This window comes from Taudactylus pleione, unplaced genomic scaffold (genome assembly GCF_031769625.1).
Source record: "Taudactylus pleione unplaced genomic scaffold, aTauple2 ptg000041l, whole genome shotgun sequence".
In the NCBI taxonomy this organism is placed as follows: Eukaryota; Metazoa; Chordata; class Amphibia; order Anura; family Myobatrachidae; genus Taudactylus; species Taudactylus pleione.
Window position 1 is genome coordinate 29401380 of NW_028284443.1, and position 27416 is coordinate 29428795.

A 27416-nucleotide genomic window follows, 5' to 3' on the forward strand; every position below is an offset into this window, starting at 1 on the left:
GCTCTTCAATCAGGTTCCGTTCCCAACATTCCATAGAGAACGGTTATCTAATCAGTGATTAGATCATTGCTAATGCTAATCTTATTGGTCTTCTCCGAAGCAGACTTTCACCGCTGCAACCTATTTTGAATGCAGCATTTAGATTAAAAAAAAAAATTTGTAAAATGCTACACACTCTCAGTGCCTACATTGGTTGCCTTTTTTTAATAAAAAAAAATATATAAAAACACTTCTATTAATATACAAGGCCAAGAACAATACAGTCTTGGAAAAACACTGGCGTCACAAGAGGAGTGCTTGCCGCACCCGGGTGTCACCAGCCGAGGGGTGACCCCAAAGTGCTGGCTCCCCCTCATTGACAGGAGCCGGGTGCTGCATTACGTGCAGCTCTTGCACAGTGAGGGAACCGGCACTTCACACAAGCTGGTCCACGGGGGAAGCCTGCAGCTGCGGCACCCCTGGTGTGACAAAAATATGAGATATGGTAAGAACTTACCCTTGTTATCTCTATTTCTACGAAGTCCATAGGGTTCCACAGGATACCTTGGGGTATAGGTGTGACGTCAGTCGCTGGGCACCATAGAGTTAAGCTTTTCAGCCTCCCAGGATGCACTAGGGTCCCCCTCCTATACCCCGCCCCCGAGCCAAGGCACCTCAGTTAGTTATCAAGCCATAGGCCGGAGGAGGAGAAGGAAGAGAGAGAAAAAAGATCTGGACACATACAAGAATCACATTCTCACCAGAGGGAGACGGAAAACCGGTGACCAGAGCAAAGCCCATCTGCAGCACAGGTGCGACAGGGCGGGAGTCCTGTGGAACCCTATGGACTTCGTAGAAATAGAGATAACAAGGGTAAGTTCTTACCATATCTCATATTTTCTACTTCAGGGTCCATAGGGTATCCACAGGATACCTCGGGGATGTCCCAAAGCAGTATCCTTTAAGGGTGGGGACGCTCCTGTGCAGAAAGGAGAATCCGCCGCCCGAAGGAAGCATCCTGAGAGGCGAAGGTGTCAAACCTGTAATACCTCACGAAGGTATGGACAGAGGACCACGTAGCAGCCTTGCAGATCTGAACTGCCGAGGCACCACGTCGAGCTGCCCACGAAGGACCCACAGACCTAGTGGAATGAGCCTTCAGAGAAGGAGGGACCGGTAGGCCTTCATGAAGATAAGCTTCAGAAATAGCCCTACGGATCCAGGCTGCCAAAGTTTGCTTTGAAGCAGGCCAACCCTTTTTACGGAAGCCATAGAGGACAAACAAAGCGTCCGACTTCCTAAACGAAGAAGTGCGGTCAACATAAGTCCTTAAGGCCTGCACAACATCCAAAGAGGCCTCACCCACGGAAAGACCCGGTGAGTTAAAGGCCGGAACAACTATTTCCTCGTTAACATGAAACTGGGAAACAACTTTGGGAAGAAACTCGGGCCGAGTGCGGAGCACTGCCCTGTTCCCATGAAAAACCAAGAAAGGGGGTTTACAAGAAAGAGCCCCTAACTCAGAAACACGTCTGGCCGAAGCAATGGCCAGAAGGAAAACAGTCTTAGCTGTTAGCCATTTAAGATCCACTGAGCCCAGTGGTTCAAACGGCGGTCCTTGGAGAGCCCTCAGGACCATAGCCAAATCCCAAGGCGCCACAGGTGGAACAAAGGGCGGCTGAATGCGGAGAACACCTTGCATAAGGGTGCGCACATCCGGGATTGTAGCAATCCTACGGTGAAAACAGACAGATAGGGCCGAAACCTGCACCTTCAAAGAAGCAAGGCGAAGCCCATGATCTAGTCTCGCTTGCAGGAAGGCGAGAATCCGAGACAGACGAAACTCCCGCGGTGCATAACCTCTCGGTCGACACCACTGGAAGAACGTATGCCACACGCGATGGTATATCCTCGCGGAAGACGGTTTCCGAGCTCGTAACATGGTACGCACCACAGAGCTGGAAAACCCCCGGGACCTCAGCATGGCCGTCTCAACAGCCACGCCGTCAAAGACAGCCGAGTCAGGTCCGGGTGAAGGCAAGGACCCTGAGACAGAAGGTCCGGTCGTAGCGGCAACCGCAGAGGACTGTCCACGGACAGACCCTGAAGGTCTGAGAACCAGTGCCGTCTGGGCCACGCGGGAGCTATCAACAGGAGCGTCCCTCCTTCCTGTTTGAATTTCCGGATTACCCGTGGAAGAAGGGAGACCGGAGGGAACAGGTATGCGAACCGGAACGTCCACCAGACGGACAGAGCATCCACCAGAGACGCCCCTTCGTCTCTTGTGCGAGACCCGTACACCGGCAACTTGTGGTTGTGCCGGGACGCCATGAGGTCGATTTCTGGAAGACCCCACCTGTCCACCAGTAGTTGAAAAACGTCCGGGTGCAGGGACCATTCCCTCGGATGAACGTCCTGGCGACTTAGAAAGTCCGCCTCCCAATTTAGCACTCCCGGGATGAAGACCGCTGATCTGGCCGGGAGATTGTGCTCCGCCCAAACCAGGATCCGAGAGACCTCTACGAGAGCCGCCCGACTGCGAGTTCCTCCCTGCCTGTTTATGTAGGCCACGGTGGTAGCGTTGTCCGACTGGACCTGCACCGGGTGACCCTGGAGAAACCGCTGTGCCTGCTGGAAAGCATTGAAGACCGCACGGAGTTCCAAGATATTTATTGGAAGCTCCGCTTCTGTCGGCGTCCACCTGCCCTGGAACAAGTGTGGACCCGAAACTGCTCCCCAGCCCCGAAGACTGGCGTCCGTTGTCAACAGGACCCAATTTGGAACCCAGAACGGACGTCCCTTGTTGAGGTGGGTCGTCTGTAACCACCACGCAAGGGACAGGCGAACCTCCGGGGTGAGCACAATCGTCTGGGACTTCAGAGACTGAGGCAGCCCGTTCCACTTGGACAGGATCAGGTGCTGCAGAGGTCTGGAGTGAAACTGGGCGTATTCCACCATGTCGAACACCGACACCATGGAGCCCAGTAACCTCATCGCCGAGTGTAAGGACACCCGGCGGCTGTGCAGACAACTGCGCACCCTTGACTGTAAAGCAGAGATCTTGTCCTCCGTCACGAAGATCCTTTGCTGTCCCGAGTCCAATAAGGCTCCAAGATGCAGAATCCTCCGAGACGGGATTAGAGTGGACTTCTGCCAGTTGATTAGCCAGCCGTGCCGTTGCAGCAGTGCAATGGTCAGGTCCAAGTGGCGTAACAGGAGCTCTGGAGATCCTGCCACCAATAACAGGTCGTCCAAATACGGCAACATGCGGACTCCCTGCAGCCGCAGAGAAGCCGCCATGACCGCCATCACCTTGGTGAAAACACGTGGTGCTGTCGCCAGGCCAAAAGGTAACGCCCGAAACTGGAAGTGGTCGCTGCGGATTGCAAACCTGAGGAACTGTTGATGGCGCAAAAGAATAGGGACATGCAGGTAAGCGTCCTGTATGTCCAATGACACCATGTAGTCCCCAGGTTCCAGCGCCAGAATGATGGACCGTAGGGTCTCCATCCGAAACTTCGGGACCCGCAAAGACTTGTTGAGTGCTTTGAGGTTGAGAATCGGATGATATGACCCATTGGGTTTCTGTACCAAAAATAGATTTGAATAGAAACCCTGGCCCCTCTGGGAGAATGGAACAGGCACTATAACTCCAGCCTGGAGCATAGTGTGCAATACCTTCCACAGCTCCGTAGCCTTGTTCCGGTCTGATGGTAGACCCGTGGTGAAGAATCGAGCCGGGGGTCTGTGCCGGAAGGAGAGGGCGTATCCGTGGGAAACCACCTCCAGAACCCAAGTGTCTGTCGTAGTGGTCGACCAACACTGGGCGAACTGTAGCAGGCGGCCTCCCACCCTGGGATCCCCCAAAGGGAGGCCCGGACCATCAGGCCGCAGGCTTGTCATCTGGCTTGGGGGCCGGACGTCTGGTACTCCATGCCTGCTTCCGGGGCTTGGCCGATTTCTTAGGACCAGCCTGTCGAGGAAACGACTGTGGTTTGGGCCTGCCCTGGGCCCTAGATGACCGAAAGGACGATGGTCCAGTACCAGAAGGAGCAGCGGCCGACGGGAGACAAGCCGATTTGGCTGCCACCAGCGTGGCCACAATCTTATCCAGATCCGGACCGAAGAGAACTTCTCCGGTAAACGGCAACGCCTCCAGACCCTTTTTGGAATCTGCGTCCGCCTTCCAGGATCGCAGCCACAAGGTGCGACGAGCAGCTACCGCTGCTGAAGAAATCCTAGACACCAGAGTACTAATGTCTAGGGCTGCCTCGTTGATGTAGGTGGTCGAATCACGGAGATTGCCAATCAACTCCGCCTGTTCGGCCGGACAGTCGGAATCAAAAGAAGCCTCTAATGAATCCGCCCAGCGCTCCATCGCTCTGGCAACCCAGCAAATGGCCATAGCCGGCCGTGCTGCCCCCCCCGCAAGGGAATAAGCGGACTTCAGGCAGATTTCCACCTTGCGGTCCGTAGCATCCTTAAGGGAGGACATGGATGGCATCGGCAATGTGGCACTACGGACAAGACGGGTCACGTGAGAATCCACCTGTGGAGGGGATTCCCACTTTGCAAAATAATTATCCGCAAATGGATAAGCCACCGCCAGGCGTCTCTGCGGCTGTTATCTTTTGCCAGGCTGTTTCCATGCCTCCTCTAAATGGTCCACCAACTGACCCGAAAGAGGAAAGACTGTGGCATCGCCCTTCACATCCTTGAAAAAGGCATACTTAGATTTAGCCGCTGGGGGAACTTCGTCCTCAATCACCAAGGCTGTGCGGACCGCCCGAATAAGTCCAGGAATATATACTTTGGACTTAGCATCAGCGTCCTTAGTATGTAGAGGTTCCTGATTGTAAGGATCCAGAATCTCCCCATCATCAGACGTCCCCTCGTCATCCTCATAAGGAGCCGACAGAGACGCCACCGGCCGTTTATGCGGCCGCATCACAGACTCCCCTTGCAACACATCCGACAAGTGCTGTACAGAACTCGTCAGGGAGTTAACCCACGCTGGCTCCTGAGAAACCGGGAGCGGGGAAATAGGGAGACTGTGGGGTACCACCAATTGTCGTGGGAAACCCTGCATGGGTGACAACACCACTGACTGCTGGGATAAACCTATCGGTGTAAACGCGGGCTGCGGAGCTAACTGGCCCACTAAGGCTGTAAGCGCCTGAGCGAAACAAGCCCAGGGCGGCTTCTGTACCGATGCTGTAACCGTAAGAGGCCGCGCCATGGACAAACACTGCCGGCAAAGGTCCTCCGCGCTACCCTCCCCCTCCGCTAACGGTACTTTACACGTAGTACACTGTAGCCGGAGGGGAAAATCACTTTCGGACATGATGGCACCACGTATGTGACCTCTCTCACCAATTATAACTTAAATAGGCGAGAGACCATCCTGCAGCACCGCACCGCAAGGGCTTAGCAGAAAGAACAGGGACAGTAATAAAGCTGACAGTTTAGAGAAAAGTTACAGGCAGCAGCGCTAGCACAGTCACATACAATGCAAAGAAAATCAATTCCTGCACTAACAGCGCTGATCACTCAACTACGCAGACACAGGGCCTGGTAGGACACAGCGCTGCATACACAGACCTGACCACAGCGGAGGAGAGGTATGCGGGGGGACCCAGACCACGATGCTTCCGTCCAGCGCTTCCAGCAGCGTTCACCATGCGTTCTGGAGAAGATGGCCGCCGAGGAGCAGAGAGGAGGCTGGCCTGGGGGAGGAGCGCTGCCACAGGACCAGTCGGCAGCATGCAGAGAGGGCTGTGTGCAGCGGGGGAGGCGCCGGCTGTGAGACAGGGAAGGCGCGCTCCCCTGGCATGCATTTAACCCTTGGGACGCCGCAGCGCTACCACTCTGCTGCGGTCCGCTGTCCCAGGGGGTAGTGGAAAGTGCAGGGTGGTCGCCTGGCTCCACGCTGCAGCCAGTCCCCAGGGAGCCCCCTGCCTGGGGACTTAGGACCATGTGACCAGCGGGGACCCACCGCGGGACCCCGCTGCTTACCTTTGTCCCCCTTGGATCCAGCCATGGTCTGGAACATCTGCGGTCACCACTAGCTGTGACCCCAGATGCTCACCAGCATCCCCGGATCGGTACCGGCGTTCTGGTACCGGCGGGGGTGTAGGGAAGACAGCATGGACGTCAGGACTGACTGTCCATGCTGTACATCCAGATGTGCAGCCACAGCTGCACTGAAGAAAGCTTCAGGGGCTCTTCTAGCCCCCACTCCGACAGGTGCACCCGACGCCGGCCGGGCACCAAACTAAACTGAGGTGCCTTGGCTTGGGGGCGGGGTATAGGAGGGGGACCCTAGTGCATCCTGGGAGGCTTAAAAGCTTAACTCTATGGTGCCCAGCGACTGACGTCACACCTATACCCCAAGGTATCCTGTGGATACCCTATGGACCCTGAAGTAGAAAAAACAGGGTTCGAGCCGTGAGGCCACGGCCCTTATTTGCAGCCGCGCAGTACAAGCTCCCCACCGCTGCCCGCACCGGGTGCAAAGAGAATTAGGGACACCACTGGAATGTGGTACTTATTTTCATGATTATTTTTCCTGTTTGCCAGATTGTTCATTCTGTGTATTAAATCATTATCAATGTGTGTTTGAGAATACACCAGGTACATTTGCTGTGTTATGCGATTGAGCTATACCATTGTATATTTCTATACACAGGTAGGGCAAACTGAAATGTGTTATTAGACATGGGTTTCAGCAAAAGTTACAAAAATAGCCATCATGTACATCCATCCTACACTCTCAGCAGTAAGGAAATGTAGTCACAGCGAGTACAGTTATATAGTAAATATACTTCACACACTCCCTCCCATTCTGCTATGGCAATTATCGCCTTCTCTCCTCCTCCATGATCACCATTTACCTCTGGATTTCTCCCTCACTCAGACTTTCACTTCACCTTCAAGCATACCCTTAACAATTTAATATTTTTCACTCAAGCGTACCACCCTTCCTCTTATTTCCAACTCCAATCATTTTTATAAAAAAAATGTTTTAAAAGGAAGGGTACAGAAAATAAAAATGAAGGAAGTAGGAAGGGGTACATGAGTCAGTATACATAACAATATACTATAAGTAATGATATAAAGAGAACTGCAAATAACAAACCCAAATAAGCACATCAACATATAGCACAGGTTCTCAAACTCGGTCCTCAGGACCCCAAACAGTGCATGTTTTCCAGGTCTCCTCACAGAATTACAAAGGGAAAAATTAGATCCACCTGTGGATCTTTTTAAATGTGTCAGTGAGTAATGAATACACATGTGCACCTACAAAAGGTGAACTATGTGGGGTCCTGAGGACCGAGTTTGAGAACCACTGACATATAGAGAATGAAATGATCTTTCAAGCAGAATCGGCTTCATTTTATCACCCTTCCTCTTAACTTTCTAGCCTCTGTAACCCACAGTGCTGTTCCCCACCCCCTTCCAGTGTCCACCTATATTCCCCATGGGATCCGGTCAAAATACTGACTGTTGGGATGCCAGTACTAAGGGGAGGAGGGTTAAGGTCAGGGAGGGGGAGGTTAGGTTTAGGCACCGAGGAGGGAAGGGTAGGATACTGACTGACAAGTGTCGGTATCCTAACAAGGTCGGGATTGTGACTGCAGGATCCTGAGCACTGGCTTCCCGTACCCAACCCATTCCCCATAGATCATAAGCTTTCACAAGCCATGTAATTCAGTCATTGATAGGTTTTTATTACATCCAGATGTGCCCTCATACACTCTTGCTTCAGTCACACCAAACAGGCCCCATCGGCGCACCAGGTCCTGTGAGACTCTGCTTGCGCTTAGCTTTTTAACTCGAAAATGCATCTTAGTTACAATACAATGCGAATAAAACGAACCGAAAGACTGCACTGATTAATTTGATATGCAACACAGAGGGACTCTTTGGCTTAGGCATAGCCAGGCGCCTGGATAACATTATTAACCCAACCAAAAGATACTTCTACAGGTATGAGGTCAAAATAGAAGGCAAACTGGATGGAACAAGATACAGACAAATTTCAGCTGAAAAAAAAAAATACTGTTGTTGTCTGCAAGAAACCTAGGACTTGAGAGATTTAATTACCATCCAACAAAAGACATAAAAAAAACCCAATATGCTGAAGTGGTCAATGACAGTCAGGCTTTAACCCTATTAGAATTGCCATTCACTATTGCTACCCTTATTTATTTGTGAACAGTTATTATATAGTGCACGCAGCGCTTTACAGAATAATTTAGTCATTCACAACAGTCGCTGCCCTAGTGCAGCTTACATCCATATTCCCCGAAAAATTAAACCTAGTATGTGTATGTTTTTTGGATTGTGAGAGGGAAGTCCATGTAAACAAACACAGGAGCCGAGTGAGCAGAAACAGAATAAAGTAACAAACAAAAAGTCTTATCAGGTAAGAACAATATAATTTTTCACAAAGGTTTGATGGTTAAATACAAAAATCAATTTCCTGTATTACTTGCTCTGAATAATCCAGAATATTAAGAACTAGTTATATTTAATGTAAATGAGCTTCTAAACCTTGAGTCAGTTTTACACTGTAAAAAGGAGAAGTGGAAGAAAGTGTGTGAGGATATTCAACTGATGCACTGCTTACTCTCAATTTGATTTCATCCACTTGACCACAATTTCAACTGTAACCCGATGCATGTCACTGGGTCTAAAAAGGACCCCTACATCCATTTTGTAGTGTAATGGTGCATACACACGGTCAGATTTTTCCTTCAGATATGAACGATAACGATTTAAAAATCGTTCATGTCTTAAGGAAAATCTGACATATCTGACATGCCTGAACGATGGACGATTTACAATGCGTGTTCCTGTTTGTCAGATAACGATATCTGACATCTGATGTGTTTGCAGTCAGACTTGGACGATTCCATTCATTTTAATGCAGTCAAAAATCGTTCAATCGTTCAAAACTTTGGTAAAATCGTTCAATCGTTCATCTGACAAATCTGACCGTGTGTATGCTCCATTATTCGTATTTGAGAGCTCTGCCTGTCCCTCTCTTGCAAAGTTGATTCATTAATGTTTAGATCTGCTTTAAGTAAATTGTAAACAGATGTATGTCAAGAGTTGCTTTTTAATTGTAAAGTATGTGAAGATTGAAAAACCACATGGTGTCATTGAGGCAGCTTACACTTCACCAAAATCCCAAAAGTGCCAGAAAGGAACCATCATATTCATCTATTAGTTTTAGGGGTCTATTTACTAAGCTATGTTAGGAGATAAAGTGAACAGTGATAAGGTACCAGCCAATCAGCTCCTACTGCCGTTTTTAAAACACAGCCTGTGACATGGCAGTTAGGAGCAGATTGGCTTGTACCTTATCACCGTTCACTTTATCTCCTAACTCAGCTTAGTAAATAGACCCCTATGTCACTAAAGATTCTACAAACAAGTACAATTTAATATTGTGCGCAATATACAGTACTTACACGAAAGTTCCAAGTTGGCTATTCCTAAAAAGCTGTTATACAAACCAATGTATACGGCAAGGACCATTGTTAAACTTATTTCACAATAATAATAAAATACCTGTAGTTACGGAATCATCAAAGCCAAAAAAGTGACGAGGTATAATTTGCTCACAGCACAGGAAGCCTTTTTCAAGGAGGCTTATTAAGCACTAACTCTGTATCTGCAAGGTGAGCATTGGGGTAATCTCTTGGTGTGGACAAAAAAATTATTGAAACATAGAAGTACAGTGATACTCAGTCACTAAACTCTTCTTCGTCACTGAAATATGCACTTTTTTTAATTCTAGGTCGCCTTGAGTCATCTGATGTAGAGGCTTCTGAAGCCTGTCTAAATTTGTTTTTTTCGTCTTCAATTCTTGCTTGCTGCAATCAGCAAAAAGAGAAAATCAGTATGCAGTAAATCTCTTCTAATAAAAATAGAGAAAATCATACATGTAAACAACATATATGAAAAAACATGACAGATTCTTTTATTCACAGTTGTCATTAAAAAAAACCTGCTTTTCCACCTTCCATTTCTTTGGCCTGTAAACTCATAGCTAATATACACAGTCGAATTACATTATTATGACCACCAGCTAACAGAGTAACCGCCATGTGCAGCACGGACAACAGCTAGACGGGCTGGGAGTGACTCAATAAGGTGCTGGTAGGTTGGCAAAGGTGTCTGGAGACATGCTGACTGCAGTGCATCCCACAGCTGCTGGAGGGTGCGTGGTGGAGTATCCATAGAGCAAACAACAATTGAGGTGGTCCCACCGATACTCAATTGGGTTCAAGTCCGCGGAATTAAGGGATCAGGGAAGTTACTTTGAAGTCTTGGTCGAGCTCGTCCAACCACTGTCGGATATTTCTAGCCGTGTGACATGTCACATTGTCTTGCTGGAAGATCCCATCCGCCTGAGGGAAGACAATCAGCATGTATGTGTGTACGTGCTCTGCAAGGATGGGTTCATAACCAAATCGGTTGAGGGTGCCTTCCACATGGATGAGTGGGCCCAGAGAAAGCCATGAAAACATTCCCCAGACCAGCTTATGTTTTTCCAGCAATTGTTACAGGGTGTTTGTTGTCCGATCGCCTGACACGCCAACGTCTATCGTTCGATGAAGCAGAAAACGTGACTCATTGGAGAAGGCAACCCTTTGCAGCAGAGGTCCAATTCGAATACAGGCGTGAAAATGGAAGCCTTTTCCGCTGATGCACCTACGTTAGCATTAGTGCAGTGACCATCCGTTTGTTCGGAGTCCCAAACGCAGTAGGGTTCGCTGAACTGTCATTTTAGACACACGTCTGGTGGCCCCCAGGTTCATTTTGACGGTAAGCTTCTCCACTGTAGCACATCGGTCGGCCCTCACGCACCTTCATAGCAGACGTTCACCTCACACATCAATGGCACATGGTGCTCCACAGTTTCCACATGGTTATTTGCAAAGGTGCCACTTGTACAGTCACGATACACCTTCACCACAGCAGCACGCGAACAGTTCACAAACTGCGCTGTTTCAGAAATACTGCTACTCTTGGCCCAAAAGCCAATAATCATCCCTTTATGCAACTCGGATAAATCGCCCCTTTTACCATGACAGCAGCGGGTGATGTGTGTGCAGACAGCCTATCGCACACCTTGTGTACCAACCAAGTCAGTGCATGGCACGTGATGTACTTCATGGGCTACGCGCTGCAGACATCAAATGTAGGAGGTGGTCATAATAATGTGATTTGACTGTGTAAATGCTTAGTATTGATTGAAAGCATTATACATACAGATGTGTCCACATAAATCTATCCTCCGTGCTTTGCCACATAACGCGGGAGCTCCGTATGACTCGGTAGCGCCGAGCGTCTTTTTGTGCATCTTTTTACCTTCAAATGCGTTTTATTTGCACAATGATGCAAATAGATAGCATAAGCAGCTTCTGTTGAGTAAAATGATATGCAGCATGCCTGTATTGTGTGTGTGACTGCGGGTGCATCTGCATGCTAAACACTACATTGTTACAGCCGCTGATACTGTAACGTAGCATTCGCAGAAACACCCACACTTGCTCACAGAACATAGTCGTGCTGCATATCATTTAAATTAGCAGAAGCTGCGTGTACATCATTGTGCAAATAAGACGCACTTGAAGGTAAAAAGGCGCATAGAAAAACGCTCGGAGTTACAGAGACATGCCATGGCAAGGAGGATAGATGTACAGTAGGGATATTCAATTCAGCATGATGAGTTGCTGGGTATCACCACAGTGCTGGTGTGTGCATATATCGCCCAATTAAAGTAGGCCTTGGATCGCAAATTTTCTTGTGCACTTCTATGGAGTATGAGGTAAAATTTATGAACAACAAATCGCATCCATCGCCTAGAATTCATTTCTACCTCAAAGTATGGAATCTCAACAATATATTGACTTTTTACTAAATAGACTCCTTGTGACCTTGAGAATATATTATGTATCAATTCAATTTAAAATGCTACTGCAGTAGCACGCAGGGTACTCACATTTCCTACCGACTTTCTTTTATTCACTACAGCAAAATGACTTGGCAGGCATTATACACTACTGTTAATTGTTTACATTGCTGCAATTATGCTGTAGTCTCCTGCACAACTATTCACTCTAAAGGTGGGTACGCACTTGCCAACCGCCCCATGCGAAGGCCGATGTTGCCACTGAACGATATATCGGGTGGTCGGTACACACTGCACGATCCAATGACCGCCCGCCCGATATGTCGTCCATCATCACCATTTACCTCACCGGCATCGGCAGCTGGGTCGCTCCGTCATCCGTGCTTGCACGGTCGACGGAACAGCCCAGATGTCAGCCAGCGGGGGTGCGCATAGTGGGTACACACTAGACGATGTGCCAGATATGTCGGCCCGATCCAAGGGATCGGACGACATATCGTCTAGTGTGTACCAGGCATTCGTGCTGCAAAGAAGCTGATAATCTTATAACTTGTTTTTAACTATACAAGCTTGTAAACTCCCATTAAGGATACCTGGTCACTGTGGACAGCCCCCATAAGAAAATGTAAGCAAAATGACCTGTACATACAAACTCTCACTAACGTTTGCTTCAGCATCAACCTTGCCTCTGGGGCTTAGTATTATTATCTTCTAGTACAACATGAGTGGGTTTATGTATGCATTATATTTTGACAAATATGATTTGGAGACAAAGTACATGCTTTTGTCTACAATTAATAAGCATCATTTTTTTAATGCACAAGCTCCCAAGCAGCAGAAAAAATTAACACAAATGTTTGCAAATCAGCGATGGAGTTGACATTTTCTATAGTTATATCACTCTAATATTACAGTGATTCAAAATGTGTACCTGGAAAGCTATCGCTTGACTAAGACTGTCAAGAGCTGGATCTTCACCTTCATCTTCACTCTGTTCCTCTTCAGGACTGAAAGATATAAAAATGTTACATGTAAATATCCAACAGTAAACAAATAAAACAAATATATATTCAATTCTTACACTTCTTCCAATTCAACTGTCTTCTTCCTTTTCTTTTTTTCTTTCTTTTGTGGAGGTTCACGATCTCCCAACATATTTTTCGGACAAGCGTAACTCAAGTGACCTGTATCCTTAAATACAAAAAAGAAAATCAGACTTTATAAATAATCATTTACAGTAAGTTCAGGGCAAAACACACATTTTAAGAAAGCACCTCTATAAAATTCGCATTCTTAGAAAAGTTATTTAGGAGTTTACATATTCTAAGGCAGGTAAATCTTATGTTAGTAGACCGCGACTGATAAACATTTTGCCATTGTATTTGTCACTGTTAAGTTGTTTGTGGGGGGTTTTGTCTCCACTAATACTTGACACCAAATGGTATTGCTTTGTACTAGGTTTAAAACAAACATATAAAAATATACACAAGCTTTAAATATTTTTATTTCTTTTTTTCGGTAACTGGTTATTCTGCATCAACACAGTTTCTGAAAAAAAACTACATTACATTATTCAATTTCAGTTGAAGTTGGTATAATAAATCTTGCCATGGGTGTAAAGAAAACCTTCAAATGTAATGGGGGGTATCCACTTAGCGATTTAAACAAGCGATTGCACGATAACGATGTAGTTATCGCGCAATTGCTTGCAAATTGCGCATGCATCGTGCATGGTTTTGTACAGAAGCGACCCGCGATGCGCGTGCCCGCGGGTCGCTTCCCACATCTGACATCGCCCGTACATGCAGGTCAACCTGACGATCTCGTCAGGTTCAGCATGTGCGGGGATGAGGGATGTGCCGGGACTGAACGAGTGAACGTTCAGTCTAGGCACATCACTAGCTATACAAACGACAGCACGATTGTCGCAATCGTGCTCTCGTTTGTATATCGCTAAGTGGATACCCCCCATTAGGCTAAATAAACTGGTTTTAAAGTTATATGCTTTTAAAGCTGCAATTCAACGAAAAATTTGTTATTAACAGTTTTCTTAAATTGCTTTTGCAGCTCATCTAACTGAGCTAGAGAGTTGGGCAAGGTCTCATTTTAAACCTCTTTTTATGGGCTTTTTGCAGTTTCCATAAAAATAAAAAAATCCTATTAAATATAGTTGCTGCACATTTAGATGAAAGACTGCTATGCTAATGGAAACCATGGACGCACTGGGCAAAATGGAGGAATTGCCATCACTTCAACTTTCTCATTATTGATCTTTCTTCTTCAGGGTCCATAGAATCTACCTTGGGGTATTTAGTTGGAGAGATCCATTGCACCAAACAGCTACAGCTTTAAAGCTCCCAGCATGCACTGGTCCTCCTCCATATATACCCTGCCTCCAGCCACAGGCATTCAGTGTTTTTGTTTGGTGCGCAGCAAGTATCCAGACGCACCTGTTTAACAGCGGGACTGGCTAGGCAGTCCCAGGCTCTCTCTTTTATGATTTACCTTAGTTTTTTGAACTTCTGAGTTGAGTGCTACTAAGGCCGAATAGGACGCAGGTACTGCGACTCCATATACTTCCGCCGATGCCGAAATGTCAGTACCGCTATATGCCCTGGGGATTTCGGCAGGCCTCAGCGAGGCTTAGCTAGAGCGTCGCTGGGATCCGGATTACGATCGGATTCACGGAGATGGCAGGTAAGAGATTCCTTGTGAGGGGAATCGTGCACAATGCAGTCCAGGCCTCCGGTGTAGGAGACGCACCAGAGGCGGCTGCGGATGATGGTCTCGTGTAACGGGGACTCACTATGGCGGCCGGGGCCATGTCATCTGTCGCTGGGGATGGGTAGTAGACGTACTAGAGAGCACAGTCAGCGTCTACTACCATGAGCCCAGCGTATCCGTGCCGTCAAAATCGCAGCTTAGGGGAGAAAGGCGCTCCCCCCAGCAGCTACTCCCCTGACCCAACTTCCCGTTACGGATTCCCCCCTCTGGGTTGCTACTTCTGACCACCTCGTGTGTGAGACGCTCGCAGTCCGCAGTAGTGCTTACTGCTGCAGGATGGTGGTCTCAGAGGCTGGTCTGTCTCCCTGTATACCTGTCCTCTCTCTAGTATATAGCGCTCTATATCCTGCCAATACCCAGATGGGGCTGGTCAGTTGATTCAGAGTCAATTTTCAATAGCAATGTTTGTATTTATGCATTGTATGTGACTTTCATGCTAGCTCCTGTATATATACTGTCTTTTGTTTTCAAACTGTCAGTTACTGTGTTTCCCCTCATTCCTCTGAAAAGGTGTGTGGGGTTTTTCAAATGTGAAGTGGGTCACACTGCATTTATACTGTACACCGATCACACATTTGTCATGTCTGAGGATAAAGGTGAGAAGGGTGAGCCTCCGATGCTAAAGTCATGTAAATCCTGTTTTGTAGGCCTGTCTGAACAAGATTTTGTGCAAGATGGATTGTGTAGTGCCTGTTGTAAACAGCCACCTTTCCTGTCTGGTACACCTGCATCTACACTAGAGCCATCTTGGATGGCGTCTTGGTCACAGGTTTTGTCACATATGGTGGAAAGGTCGCACCGTAGCGTGCCTCCTACCACGATATTGCCTCCTACTGTGGGATACCCACAGCAGTTGCATCCTTCCATGTACATGTCCCCTATGAATCCCTGTTGGTTTGATTCTTCTGCTCACTCTAGTCAGAATATGCTGCTGTCTATATCCTCTCAGCAGGTGGTATAGGCAAAACAAGAGATATGGTAAGAACTTACCTTTGTTATCTCTGTTTCTACGAAGTCCATAGGGTCCACAGGGTTGACCTTGGGGTATAGGTTGGGAACCAAATCCGGGCACCACGCAGTTAAAGCTTTTAGCTCCCAGGATGCACTGGGTCCACTCTCCCTATAACCCCACCCCCAAGCCAGAGGCACCTCAGTTTGTAAGTAGCCAAAGGCCGGAGGAGGAGAGAAAAAGAGAGAGAAAACTGGAACACTCAATAACCATACTCACCGAAATGGGAGACTGAAAACCGGTGACCAGCCACACAGCCCATATGAAGCCAGGTGCGTCAGGGCGGGCGCCCTGTGGACCCTATGGACTTCGTAGAAACAGAGATAACAAAGGTAAGTTCTTACCATATCTCTTGTTTTCTACTTCAGGGTCCATAGGGGGTCCACAGGGTTGACCTTGGGGATGTCCCAAAGCAGTTCAACCAAGGGTGGGGACGCTCCTGTGCTGAGAGGAGAATCCGTTGCCAAAAAGGAAGCATCCTGAGAGGCCAAGGAAACCAATGCCTAGAAAATTAAAGAGGTGTGGTCAGAAGACCACGTGGCCACCTAGTAAGGCAAAACAGCCGAGGCGCCACAGCGAGCCGCACACGAGGGTCACATGGCCCGAGAAAAAACAAGCATCAACAACAGGAAGGCCTACCCATGGGTAGCCCCCTGAGGAAGACCTACGAGGCCATCCAAGCCAACATTTGGTTATAGGCCGGCCATCCTTTCCTGTAAAAACCAGAAATCTCAGACCACCAATAAGGAGTCCGATTTCCGTAAGGAACCTGAACGGATCACATAAATCCAAAGAGGCCAGACCACAGTCAATGAGGCCACACCAGCCGAGAGGACTGGGGACAGAATGGCCGTACCATAAGTTCCAGAATAATATGGAACCTGAAAACCACTAAGAAGAAACACAGGGCGAGAGCAACTCCCACCCTGACATGATGCCCTCCAGAAGAGGGAGCCACATGAGAACGCTCCCAATTCAGACACTCTCCTGGTTGATATAAACACCCTGAGAGAAAGAGAGAGCCTAAGCAATAGACCATGTAATGGCTATCACAACCAGCGGTTCCATTGACTGTCCCCGGAGGTAACGAAGAACCACTACTTACTCCCAAGGAGTCCCTAGGGAGGACAAATGGAGGCATAATCAAGAAAACACTCCAAAGGATGAACTGGATACCAGAGTGAAGCAATTCCATATCTTAACCATACTGACAGTGTAGAGATCCGCACTGTCAGGAAGACCAGGCCAAGTGTGAAACCCAAGCCAGCCGGAAGGAATGCCAGAATATCTGGAAATCCTGGACACCGGAGGATTGTATCGACAGGTACAATACCATAAGATTTATGGCTGCCACAGTTTGTGGTAGGTCCCAGCAAAAGCTGATCCATGTGCTCTAATCATTCCAACAATGACAAAGCCAGGGAAGCCGTAAGACCACTGTAAGGACACAGTCAAAGACAAACGACCCAGGTCCAAGGCAAAACCAAGGACCCTGAGACAACAGGTCCGGGCAGTGAAGCATCAGGGATGGAGTATCGATGTAGAGACTCCGAAGATCCAAGTACCCCTGACATCTGGGGCAATCAGGAGCCACCAGCAGGAAAGCATCTCCGTCTCGATTGAAAACACTTCCAAAGACCTCGAGGAAGAAGGGAGACCGGAGAACACAGGTACACAAAGTGGAAGGACCACTTCACCGACAAAGAGTCGCTGAAGTTTGCTTCAGAATCCCCAGAGCTGAACTGTAACACCATAGTGTGATAAAGTCAGAAGGCCATGAGGGTCACCTCAGGGGGGCCCCCCCTGCTCACCAGGAGATGAAACCTCTCTTGGGGAAGAGACTAGTCCCCGGGATGCACGTCGTGACGGCTGAGGACTCCCGCTTCCCAATGGAGAGCTCCTGAAATGAACGCTGCCGAGATGGTCGGGAGGAGACCCTCGGACTATGTCCGAATATGTGACATACCTGTCATTGCCACCCAACGAACAGTGTTGCTAAAAAGGAAGCCACTGTCCTGACCCTGTCGGACTGAACCTTTTCAGGTTCACCGGGAAACAAGAGTTATGCCAGAGTAAGTTAATTGACAGGGTGGAATCGACAGACGTCCAACTGCACTGAAAAGGATTCGATCCAGACACTGTCCCTAGCAAAGAAAACCCTGGACGAGATGGCCATAGCCACCCGGACAGGGACCGACTTGCCTCCGGAGAGAGCATCATCGTTTGAACAGTTATCCGACAGAAAAAACTCATTCCATCTGGAGATGAGCCAATTATGGAAAGGCCTGGAATGGAACTGAGCCCATTCCACCATGCATCCCAGAGTGTAAAGACATCTGTCGACTGCGCAGACAACCATGTACTCCTAATGGAAGAGAGGAGATTCCGTCTTACGCCAGAAGAATTCTCAGATTCTGAGAATCCAGCAGGGATCCTAGATGAAGAATACCCAGAGAGGGATGCAGGGAGGACTTTTTCCCCGTTGATTAAACGTCTGCACCCTGAAGAAGCCACAGTCATCCTGACCTGGCCGTAAAGTACCCCGGTGATCCCGCTAAGAGCAGGAGGCCGTCCAGGTACAGGAGCATTGGGATATACTGAACAGAAGAACTGTCAGAAAATCCAAAACGCTGGTAAACCCCTGTGGGGCTGAGGACAGTCCCAACAGGCAGAGCCCGAAAAATTGTAAGTGTTGCTGTGATACAGCAAACCTCAGCCCATGCTGAGGAAAGGTCTCTGTAAGTACCCGTAGGCACGCGTCCTGTATATCCAGTGATACCCTAAAGTCCCCAGGTTCCAAACATCGTATGATGGAGCATAGGGATTTCCTCCTGAGCCCAGGTAGCTTTAGGAACTGGTTCAGGGAATTGAGACAGAGAATAGGCCAAAGAGGACCATTCAGCCACCGCACCAGAAAGAAAACAGAACAACCAGTCCCTCACTGAGATAGTGGGGAAGGCCTAATTAGCTCCGCTTACCGCAACAACTGCATAGCTTTCTGGATCTGTAAGGCCCTTGTAAAGAGGGCGTACCCTCCTACCCACGTAGCCGCGGCAACTTGACACTAATACCGGGCGAACTGAGAAAATCGGTATCTCCCAGTTGTAGGCCTGTCCCGTCAGACTGAAGAGATATCCGTAGGTTCAGAAGCAGGATCGGCTGGCAGTCCAGGCCTGCTCGGTACTGGATATGTCGGCCCTTGTAGATGCCGACAGTCTACGAAGAAACAGACCTTTAGGCTGACCCAGAGAACAAAAAAGACTTAACAGACTTAGTCTGAGGCCTTGTAGTGGGCATAGCTGAAAGCGGTAAACTTGTCATTAGTAATACTGCCAATGTTACTACAATCTTGTCAAGGTCAGGACCAAACAATATCAACCCTAAAGATGGTATCTGCACCTCTGCATTCCCAGAGCGCAGCCATAGGGTATTACGGAGGATACAGTCGCAGCCGGAACTCTGAAAGTTAGGAGACTGGTATCCAATATAGGCATTTCCACCTATGACAACAGCATATATTACGTGAGCGACCAAATACATTTGAACCCCCGACGTGTTGGAGGGGAAAAAACGTTACAAATGCATCAACCCAATATGCAATAGTATTAACCAACCCTGCTATAGCCATGGTAGGACGGGTAACAACTCCTGAAAGCAAGTATACTGATTTCAGGCAGAGTTACCACCTACGGATCCGAAGAATCCGACCACGCAGGAATGGGAGGCGTAGTAACGTCTGTAATCAGACGAGTAACACGCCCATCCCCCCCAGGAGGGGCTCGTGATGCCCTCAGGGAATTTGGGACAGGAGGCCAAACACTGTTGTAACACCTCCTATCTGGCAACAGCCAGAGTCCCGCTATGCGATCCACCCGCTAGTCAGCAACAGGTAACCCGAAGGCACGCAATACTGAGGGTGTATGATACAGGTGCAGGTCAACATTCACTCTAACCAGAATGGACCTGCTACCAGCCCTAAAGCAGGGATAATAATACCTGAAATAGGCTTCCCCCCGTGTAAGAGGGAAAGAGCCCCGAACAGTACCCAGTACACGGCAGAGCCAACTGGGAAGTAACCACAGGGCGTCAACCACGCCAACTAGCGTTTCGTAGAAAACGACATCCACCCAGGGTGGCTGTTGTGGTAATCCCTGCAAGGGGAATGACAGACTATTGTGGCACCAGGGGGAATTCATATACTGCGAAAAACCCCTGCAGGGAGCGGTAGTCTGTGTCACAGGGGAAGAGTGCAAGAAGCTGCGAGATACCCTGAGATGAAAAAGGGCAGTATGGTGAAGTAACCCCAAGTGAGGTACAACAATGGGGCCCGCCCGGCGATCCGCAATTGAGAGGATCCCGAGAAAACAAACCGCCCAAGGGGGTCGTGAAAGAGGCCGGCACCAGATGACGCCACATACAGAACCCTTTATGAGTCAAATCCTCCGCACTAACACCTGCAGCACATGACTTGCAGGATAGTAAAAATGGGTGCAGTATAACGCTCTATCTCCTGGTCAGACATATCTGACCAATCTTGGCGGAAATATTAAGCAGCACTATACTGGTCCTGACTGATGCCAAAAATTAGCTGCAGGGACCCATTTTCAGCGTATGCAACACACAGTTCCATCTAAAATATGGCAACGTGCAGCACGCAACAGTATGTGACAAACCACACAAATATTAACAAGTATATAAATGTGAGGTCTCAGAACCACCCTAAGTACAGCTGTATTAGGGCAGATAAAGAAAAGGGATAGATATACACTGACAGGTGAGAGAATAAAGTACAGTCAGCACTAGCATAAGTCACATACAATGCAGATATATACATATATACATAAACATGTCATATAATATACTGCACTATTACACTGCATTCAACTGCCCAGATTCAGTGTCTGGGAAGGCTACAGCGCTGTGTACACTGACCTGATGGTGAGGTATGCAGGGGGACTGGACCAACTGCCATCTCCAGAGATTTCTGCTGCACCACAGAGAAAATGGCCGCTGGAGACCTCAGAAGAAGCGTGGCCCGCGGAGGAAGCAGCTCAGCGACGCCAGACTATGGATACTGAAAGGCGCGCTGAGCTGAGGGGAGGAGCCGCTGTAACAGGGAAGGCTGCCTCCCCTGGCCGGCTATTAACCCCCGGGATGCCGGCTCCCTGCACCGATCGTAAGTCCCTGGTGGTCTAGTGGACACACGGGGTATGGGGGGCCCGCCGCCACTGCCGGCGCCTCCGGTCTGTCCCCTGAGACCGGAGGCACAGGACTGCATTTGAAATGCGCGGATCACCGCAAGCGGTGATCCGCGACCTTACCTGCTCCCCGTGGATCCGGCAGCAGTCCTGGGCGCCCGCAGAGTCCGGCTAGTACAGACTGTAGGGTCCCGCTGAGATCCCCAGATCTGTACTGGCGTCTCAGCGCCAGCGGGGTGACGGAGCGGCAGCTTAGACGTCCTATGGACAGTCCGACGCTGCCGCTCTGAAGAGTCCAAAGTCCATGAAAAAACTTTGTCCCTAAAAAAATAAAATAAGCTTAGGGGCTGATAATCAGCTCCCCCTGCGCTAACGGTGACCCGACTCCGGCCGGGCACCAACTTAAACTGAGGTGCCTCTGGCTTGGGGGTGGGGTTATAGGGAGAGTGGACCCAGTGCATCCTGGGAGCTAAAAGCTTTAACTGCGTGGTGCCCGGATTTGGTTCCCAACCTATACCCCAAGGTCAACCCTGTGGACCCCCTATGGACCCTGAAGTAGAAATACACCAGCGGCAGTAAAGAAGCAGGGGCATAAGAGGTTCTCTTCAGACATTGCCTGAGGGTTCTGACCCAACCTCCTCATCACACTCTGATACTCATAGTTCTGGGTCTTACTCAGTGGAAGAAGACCATCAATCCTCTGTAGATGTTCCCTCTATGGTAGAGCGGTTAGATCGGTCCTCAGTATAGAGGAAGAGGAGGTGCCGTCGAAATCTAAGACTCCGGTCTTTAGGCGTCAGAAGGTGGCTAGAGATTATTTTCCTCAGTCTGAGCAACGGACGAATCTCATGTCTGAAGCATGGTATAAGCCAAATAAGCATTTCCATACTACAAGGAATTTAACCTCTCAATATCCATTTGCTCAGGGTGAATGTAGCAAATGGAAAGTTCCTCCATCAGTAGATGCTCATGTGACTAGACTGATCAAGAGCTCTATGTTACCCATTCCTGCAGCATCCTCTTTGAAGGAGGTTACAGATAGAAAACTTGATAACTATTTAAAATCAGTGTTTTCATTATCTGGAGCTATTACCAGGCCAGCTATGGCTGTAGCCTGGGTAGCTAAGGCTTTATGGAAAAATGGACAAAGTCTCTGGAGGATAGAGATAGATATACATATATAGGGAAAGCGGTCATTGACGCAGGTATCTTAGCTTTTAGGGTATTGGCAGCGTCAGTTGCAGCTCGAAGAACCCTTTGGCTAAAAACCTGGAAAGCGGATACAGGTTCCAAGAAAGCCCTGGAATCTGGATGAGAGTGTCTTCTCTGGCGACTTCTAAATCTGTGGGGTTGCCATCTACGACTACCCCTAGGTATAGGCAGTCAGCTCGGTCCATTCGCCAACACAGTAGGGCAAAGGTACAGTCTTTTTTTAGACAGGATAATTCCCACAGGAGACGGCAGACCAAGAAATCCTGGTCAACCAAGCATCCTGCTTCCAAGTCGGACGGTAAGCCCAACTGCCTGATGAGGCGGGCCTCCCCCTTGGGGGGGTCTCGGGGTTGGAGGCTGACTCCTACAGTTTTCTCAGGCCTGGCATCAGACCACGACAGATGCCTGGGTTGGAGCGGTGATCTCTCAAGGTTACACCATCATGTTCCTGAGGCATCCTCCTCAAAGGATTGTTGGTACAACCCTACCTTTAGACCCGATCAGGTCCTCGGCCTTCCGGGAGTCTATTGGGGCCTTTCTGAGGTCAGGAGTCATAATCCCCATTCCTGTGACACAACAGGGAAGGGGTTATTATTCAAATTTGTTTTTGATTCAGAAACCAAATGGGTCACATAGCCCTATCCTGAATCTAAAGTCTCAACAGATTCATCCATGTGCCCAAATTCCGAATGGAAACCCTACGGTCAATTATGCTGGCAATGGAGCCTAGAGATTTTATGGTCTCCCCGGACATACAGGATGCATATCTGCATGTTCCGATTGCACGATCCCAAAGATTTCTAAAATTGGCGATAGATCAGCAGCATTACCAATTTCAGGCTCTACCCTTCGGGCTGGCCACAGCCCCTCGGGTATTTACCAAGATAATGGCAGTGATGACTGTTCATCTCAGACGACAAGGGGTCAGGATACTGCCATATTTGGACGACCTCCTGATATTAGCACAATCGCAGGAGTGGTTACAATGTCATCTTCAGATGACCACTGTCTGCTTAAGAGCACGGCTGGATAATAAATTGGAAAAACTAATCTCTTTCTCCAACTCAGCGGGTGATGCACTTGGACTCTCCGGGCCAGAGGATTCTCCTACCAGAGGACAAGATTGCGGCACTACAGCAGTCTTGTGTGCGCAGTCTACTCTGCAAACAAAGTGTGTCAGTTCACCTGGCAATGCAGCTGCTGGGCTCCATGGTATCCACAATAGATATGGTGGCATATGCCCAGTTCCACTCCAGGTCTCTGCTGCAATGGATTCTGTCTCATTAGGATGGTCAGTATCATCGGATAAAGTCTCAGATGATCCGCATCTCGCCAGAGGTTCGGCTCTCCCTCGCTTGGTGGCTGGACACGACTCATTTAGACAAGGGTTGTCTGTTATGGGTCCCAGAATGGGTACTCCTCACCACGGATGCAAGTCTGCGAGGATGGGGAGCGGTGACAGGGTGTCACACCTTTCAGGGAAGGTGGACGACACAGGAAAGTTAATGCTAATAGCTCCTAACTGGCCCAGGAGACATTGGTTCACCGTACTGACAGGTCTATCCATAGACAGGCCACTTCCACTGCCTATATGACCGGATTTGCTAGTGCAGGGTCCCTGCCTATATCCGGATCTACCTCGGCTGGCTTTGGCGGTGTGGCTATTGAGGCTTCCGTCTTAAAAGCCAAAGGTTTCTCTGCTTCTGCGATCCAGACTATGATGAGGGCAAGGAAACCTGCATCTATCACAGGATTTGGAATTCATATTTTCATTGGTGTTCCCAAACAAAATATGACCCTAAGGTTTTCAAGGTATCAAGAGTACTTGCTTTTCTGCAGGCTGGGTTAGACTTAGGTCTGCGCCTGGCTACCTTGAGGATTCAGGTTTCTGCTTTGTCAGTTTTGTTCCAGCGCAGAATTGCACCCCTGGCAGATGTAAGAACATTTTTGCAGGGGATTTTCCGACTGCAACCGCCATTTGTCCCTCCTGTAGCACTGTGGGATTTATCCTTAGTTCTCAGGGTGCTGCAAGCTCCCCCCTTTGAACCCGTGGATAAGGTGGATTTAAGATGGTTGACAGCAAAGACACTTTCTCCTCAGCTCGTAGAGTTTCGGACTTGGCAGCACCATCATGTTACTCTCCATATTTGATTTATCATCAAATTAGAGCTGTCCTTCGTACTAAGGCGGGTTACCTTCCGAAGGTAGTATCCAGTTTCCATACGAATGAGGAAATTGTAGTCCCGGCTTTTCAGTCTTCAAACCTGTCTACAGGTGAAGCTTCCCCGGATGTGGTTCGAGCCTTTCGTATCTAGGTGGATCGTACTAGCTCCATCAGAAAATCAGATTTGCTCTTTGAGTTATATGGGTTTCACAGATGAGGCTGGCCAGCAAACAAACAGACTCGCTGGCTGCGTACGACTATTGCTCAGGTATGTATACAGGCTGATCTCCCTGTTCCTAACAAAGTGTCAGCAAAATTCTACTCGGTCTGTCGGACCGTCGTGGGTGGTTAGACATGGCGCCTCGGCTGAACAGATGTGCAAGGCAGCCACTTGGTCTGTCATCTATACTTTTATCTAATTCTAAGCATTTGATGCTTCCTTGGGGTGGCGGATTCTCCTCTCTGCTCAGCAGCGTCACCACCCTTAAGGGAACTGCTTTAGGACGTCCCCAAGGTAGATCCTGTGGACCCTATGGACCCTGAAGAAGAAAATTAGAGTTATGGTATAACATACAGTACCTCAGTTAACTCTTTTTCTTCAAGGTCCATAGGATCCACAGGGCACCCACCCTGACGCACCTGGCCTCAGCTGGGATCTGTTCTTTGCTTTTTGTATCACTGATTCCCTCTTCGTATTTTGAGAGTGTTTCTTGGGTACATTGTACTTCCTTCTCCACTTTCCGTCTCTTGCCGTTAGGCTTGTTTACCAACTGAATGCCTGTGGCTGGAGGCGGGGTATATAGGGAGGAGGACCAGTGCACGCTGGGAGCTTTAAAGCAGTGTTTGGTGCAATGGATCTCTCCAACTACATATCCCAAGGTAGATCCTGTGGACCTCGAAAAAAAAAAAAAAAAAAAGAGTTAAACTGAGGTATGTTATACCATAACCAAAGGGAATCAAAGGGAAGGCATAGGCTAGCTGAAACCTCCATGGATTGACGCACTGTCCACTAATTCTGTCCATCGAACGTTGTGTTAAGAGTGTTGGATACTTTGGGCATTCTGGTTCTTGCCATAAAGTCAATTTGAGGAAGCACAAATATTTTAGCAGTAACTGAAAGAATTCCTGTTGACCATTCCCCTTCTGCTCTCTGGGAAACACTCAGTACATATTAGTGAAAAAAGATGTGTTGGCTTTTTTTTTTATTTTACTTTATTTAAAGGTTGATGACCAGAAAATACAACTGGATTGTACACATAAGAGATACAAGTACAAATATAATCATTTATAGGATAGTTCCACATCAAATATATATGACAAGAATCAATCTTAATAAATTTACTGAGTACAGTATCAAGTTGCTTCTCTAACTATATAGATACAGAAACTAACACATCATTACATTTCCAGAGATCAGGGGAAACAACCTTACATAAAAATACCAAACATCTCAAAATATCCAGTATCCTCAGCAAGAGTTTCCAAAAATACATACAGAATTTGATACGGTTTAAATGTAATACAAAAGGATGTAAAAATGGCTAATGGTTAAGTTGAAAAGACTTCCTCAGAGCTTGTATGTAAGGTAGCCAGGAGTAAAAAAAAATGTAAACCAGACCTTCCTTTATCTTTCTTAATGCCACAAAGATTACCGGGCAGCAGCACTCTCCTGCCGGAGATGTGCATTTCTGCAATTCTTATCAAGCAGTGCCATCCTATTAGCAGCTTAACATAGACATGCTTCGATGTTGCCGCCTGTAATATGCATGGCATTAAGAGACAGCAACAGCTGAAGCCGGAATATCTGTGTAGCTTCCTGAACCCCCTGGGTAGAGAGGAAATACTACAGAAACAAGGGAGGATTTATGTTATAACCCAAACACTATTTTCAAATCCTACTTTAAGCACTCTCTCAGAGGACAGAAGACAACCATAAACTATTTCCCATACAACCAGTGGCTTAACTATAAATTTTGCCAAAAAGGACGTCCACTCGGAACCTGCAGCCCCCAAGCCACTGCACCCCCCCCGCCCTTTCCCCCCCCCCCCCAAGCTGACTTTTATTTTACTTGACCAAAAAACTTAAGAGTCGACTAATTTATTACTGTAGTTTTTACAAATTACTTTGGGCCTGATTCAGACCCACTCGCGAGCGGCTGTCCGCTCGCAAGTGGGTCGATGTTATGGACTGAGCATGCGCACGACGGAGGGAGCTCCGTCGTGCGCATGCGCCAGACGCGACGAGCGAAGGAAAGTCCTTCACTCGTTGTGTCCGATCAAAGGGGGCGTGCTGTCGATGTTGATTGACAGCACGCCCCCTTTGGTGGGCATGCCGGGGGCGTGCCTCCCTGACAGGGGCGTTCCCACGGGAACGCCTCCCATCAGAAGCCGGCCCACTGACATCACTAGTGATGTCAGTGGGAGTGATTTTGGCTCTGATAGAGCCAAAATCACTCCGGAGCTTGCGGTTGAATACCTCAACCGCAGGCTCCGGCTCGCAAATTCGATGGTCGCGATGGTCTCGACCATCGCGACCATCACAATGCACGCTCGTATAGCCTGTGGGTGGTGACCCACAGCTATACAAGCGTCCAGGAGGACGCTCCATGAAAATGGAGCCCGGCCCTCATTCAGAGCGTGTGCTCTGCTCAGAGCGTACGGCTCTGAATGAGGGCCCTTGTTTCAACATTTTGAAATCATATTTTATAAGGCATCATTAACCCCACAAAACTTGACTATATACAAATTGTCTAGTATTTTTAGCCAGATGATGCACGTTAGGGAAAAAGAGCAGCTGCATTATATACAATCCGAAGGCTTTCTTTATCTTCCTGTCCCTACCTAACTTAGTAGATAAGCTACCCATTGTAATTGGTACCTCAATCAATTTGTTTTAGTCAGTTTGCCTACAAACTACAAAGCTGCACAATAGGTCACCACTTTATAAATAAAAGATAAAAACAAACATTCACTTTACTGGAGATTGTAGAACTGCTTTCTATGTTACAATGCAAGAAGTGGATTTCTGAGCTTTTTGTTACAGCTCTGGTATACAGAATACCATATCCTACTATTTGTAGTCTTTGTGCATTTAAGGACTAGGTAAATTACAGATCCCTTGATCTATGGTGACAGACA

The 27416-nt window shown here is 48.2% G+C and overlaps 1 protein-coding gene across 2 annotated transcripts in view; it reads right to left on the bottom strand.

Moving 5' to 3' along the window:
* Positions 1 to 9375: 9375 nt before the first annotated feature.
* ZCRB1 (zinc finger CCHC-type and RNA binding motif containing 1) overlaps positions 9376 to 27416 on the bottom strand; it is a 40516-nt gene continuing 22475 nt past the window's right edge. For both annotated transcript variants that reach the window (XM_088457967.1, XM_088457958.1), the window contains exons 6-8: positions 12993 to 13102; positions 12843 to 12918; positions 9376 to 9866 (exon numbers count right to left, since the gene is read on the bottom strand). In XM_088457967.1, coding sequence (XP_088314093.1) covers positions 9738 to 9866; positions 12843 to 12918; positions 12993 to 13102 — 315 coding nt within the window. In that variant the 3' untranslated portion in view covers positions 9376 to 9737. The remainder of the gene's footprint in view (positions 9867 to 12842; positions 12919 to 12992; positions 13103 to 27416) is intronic.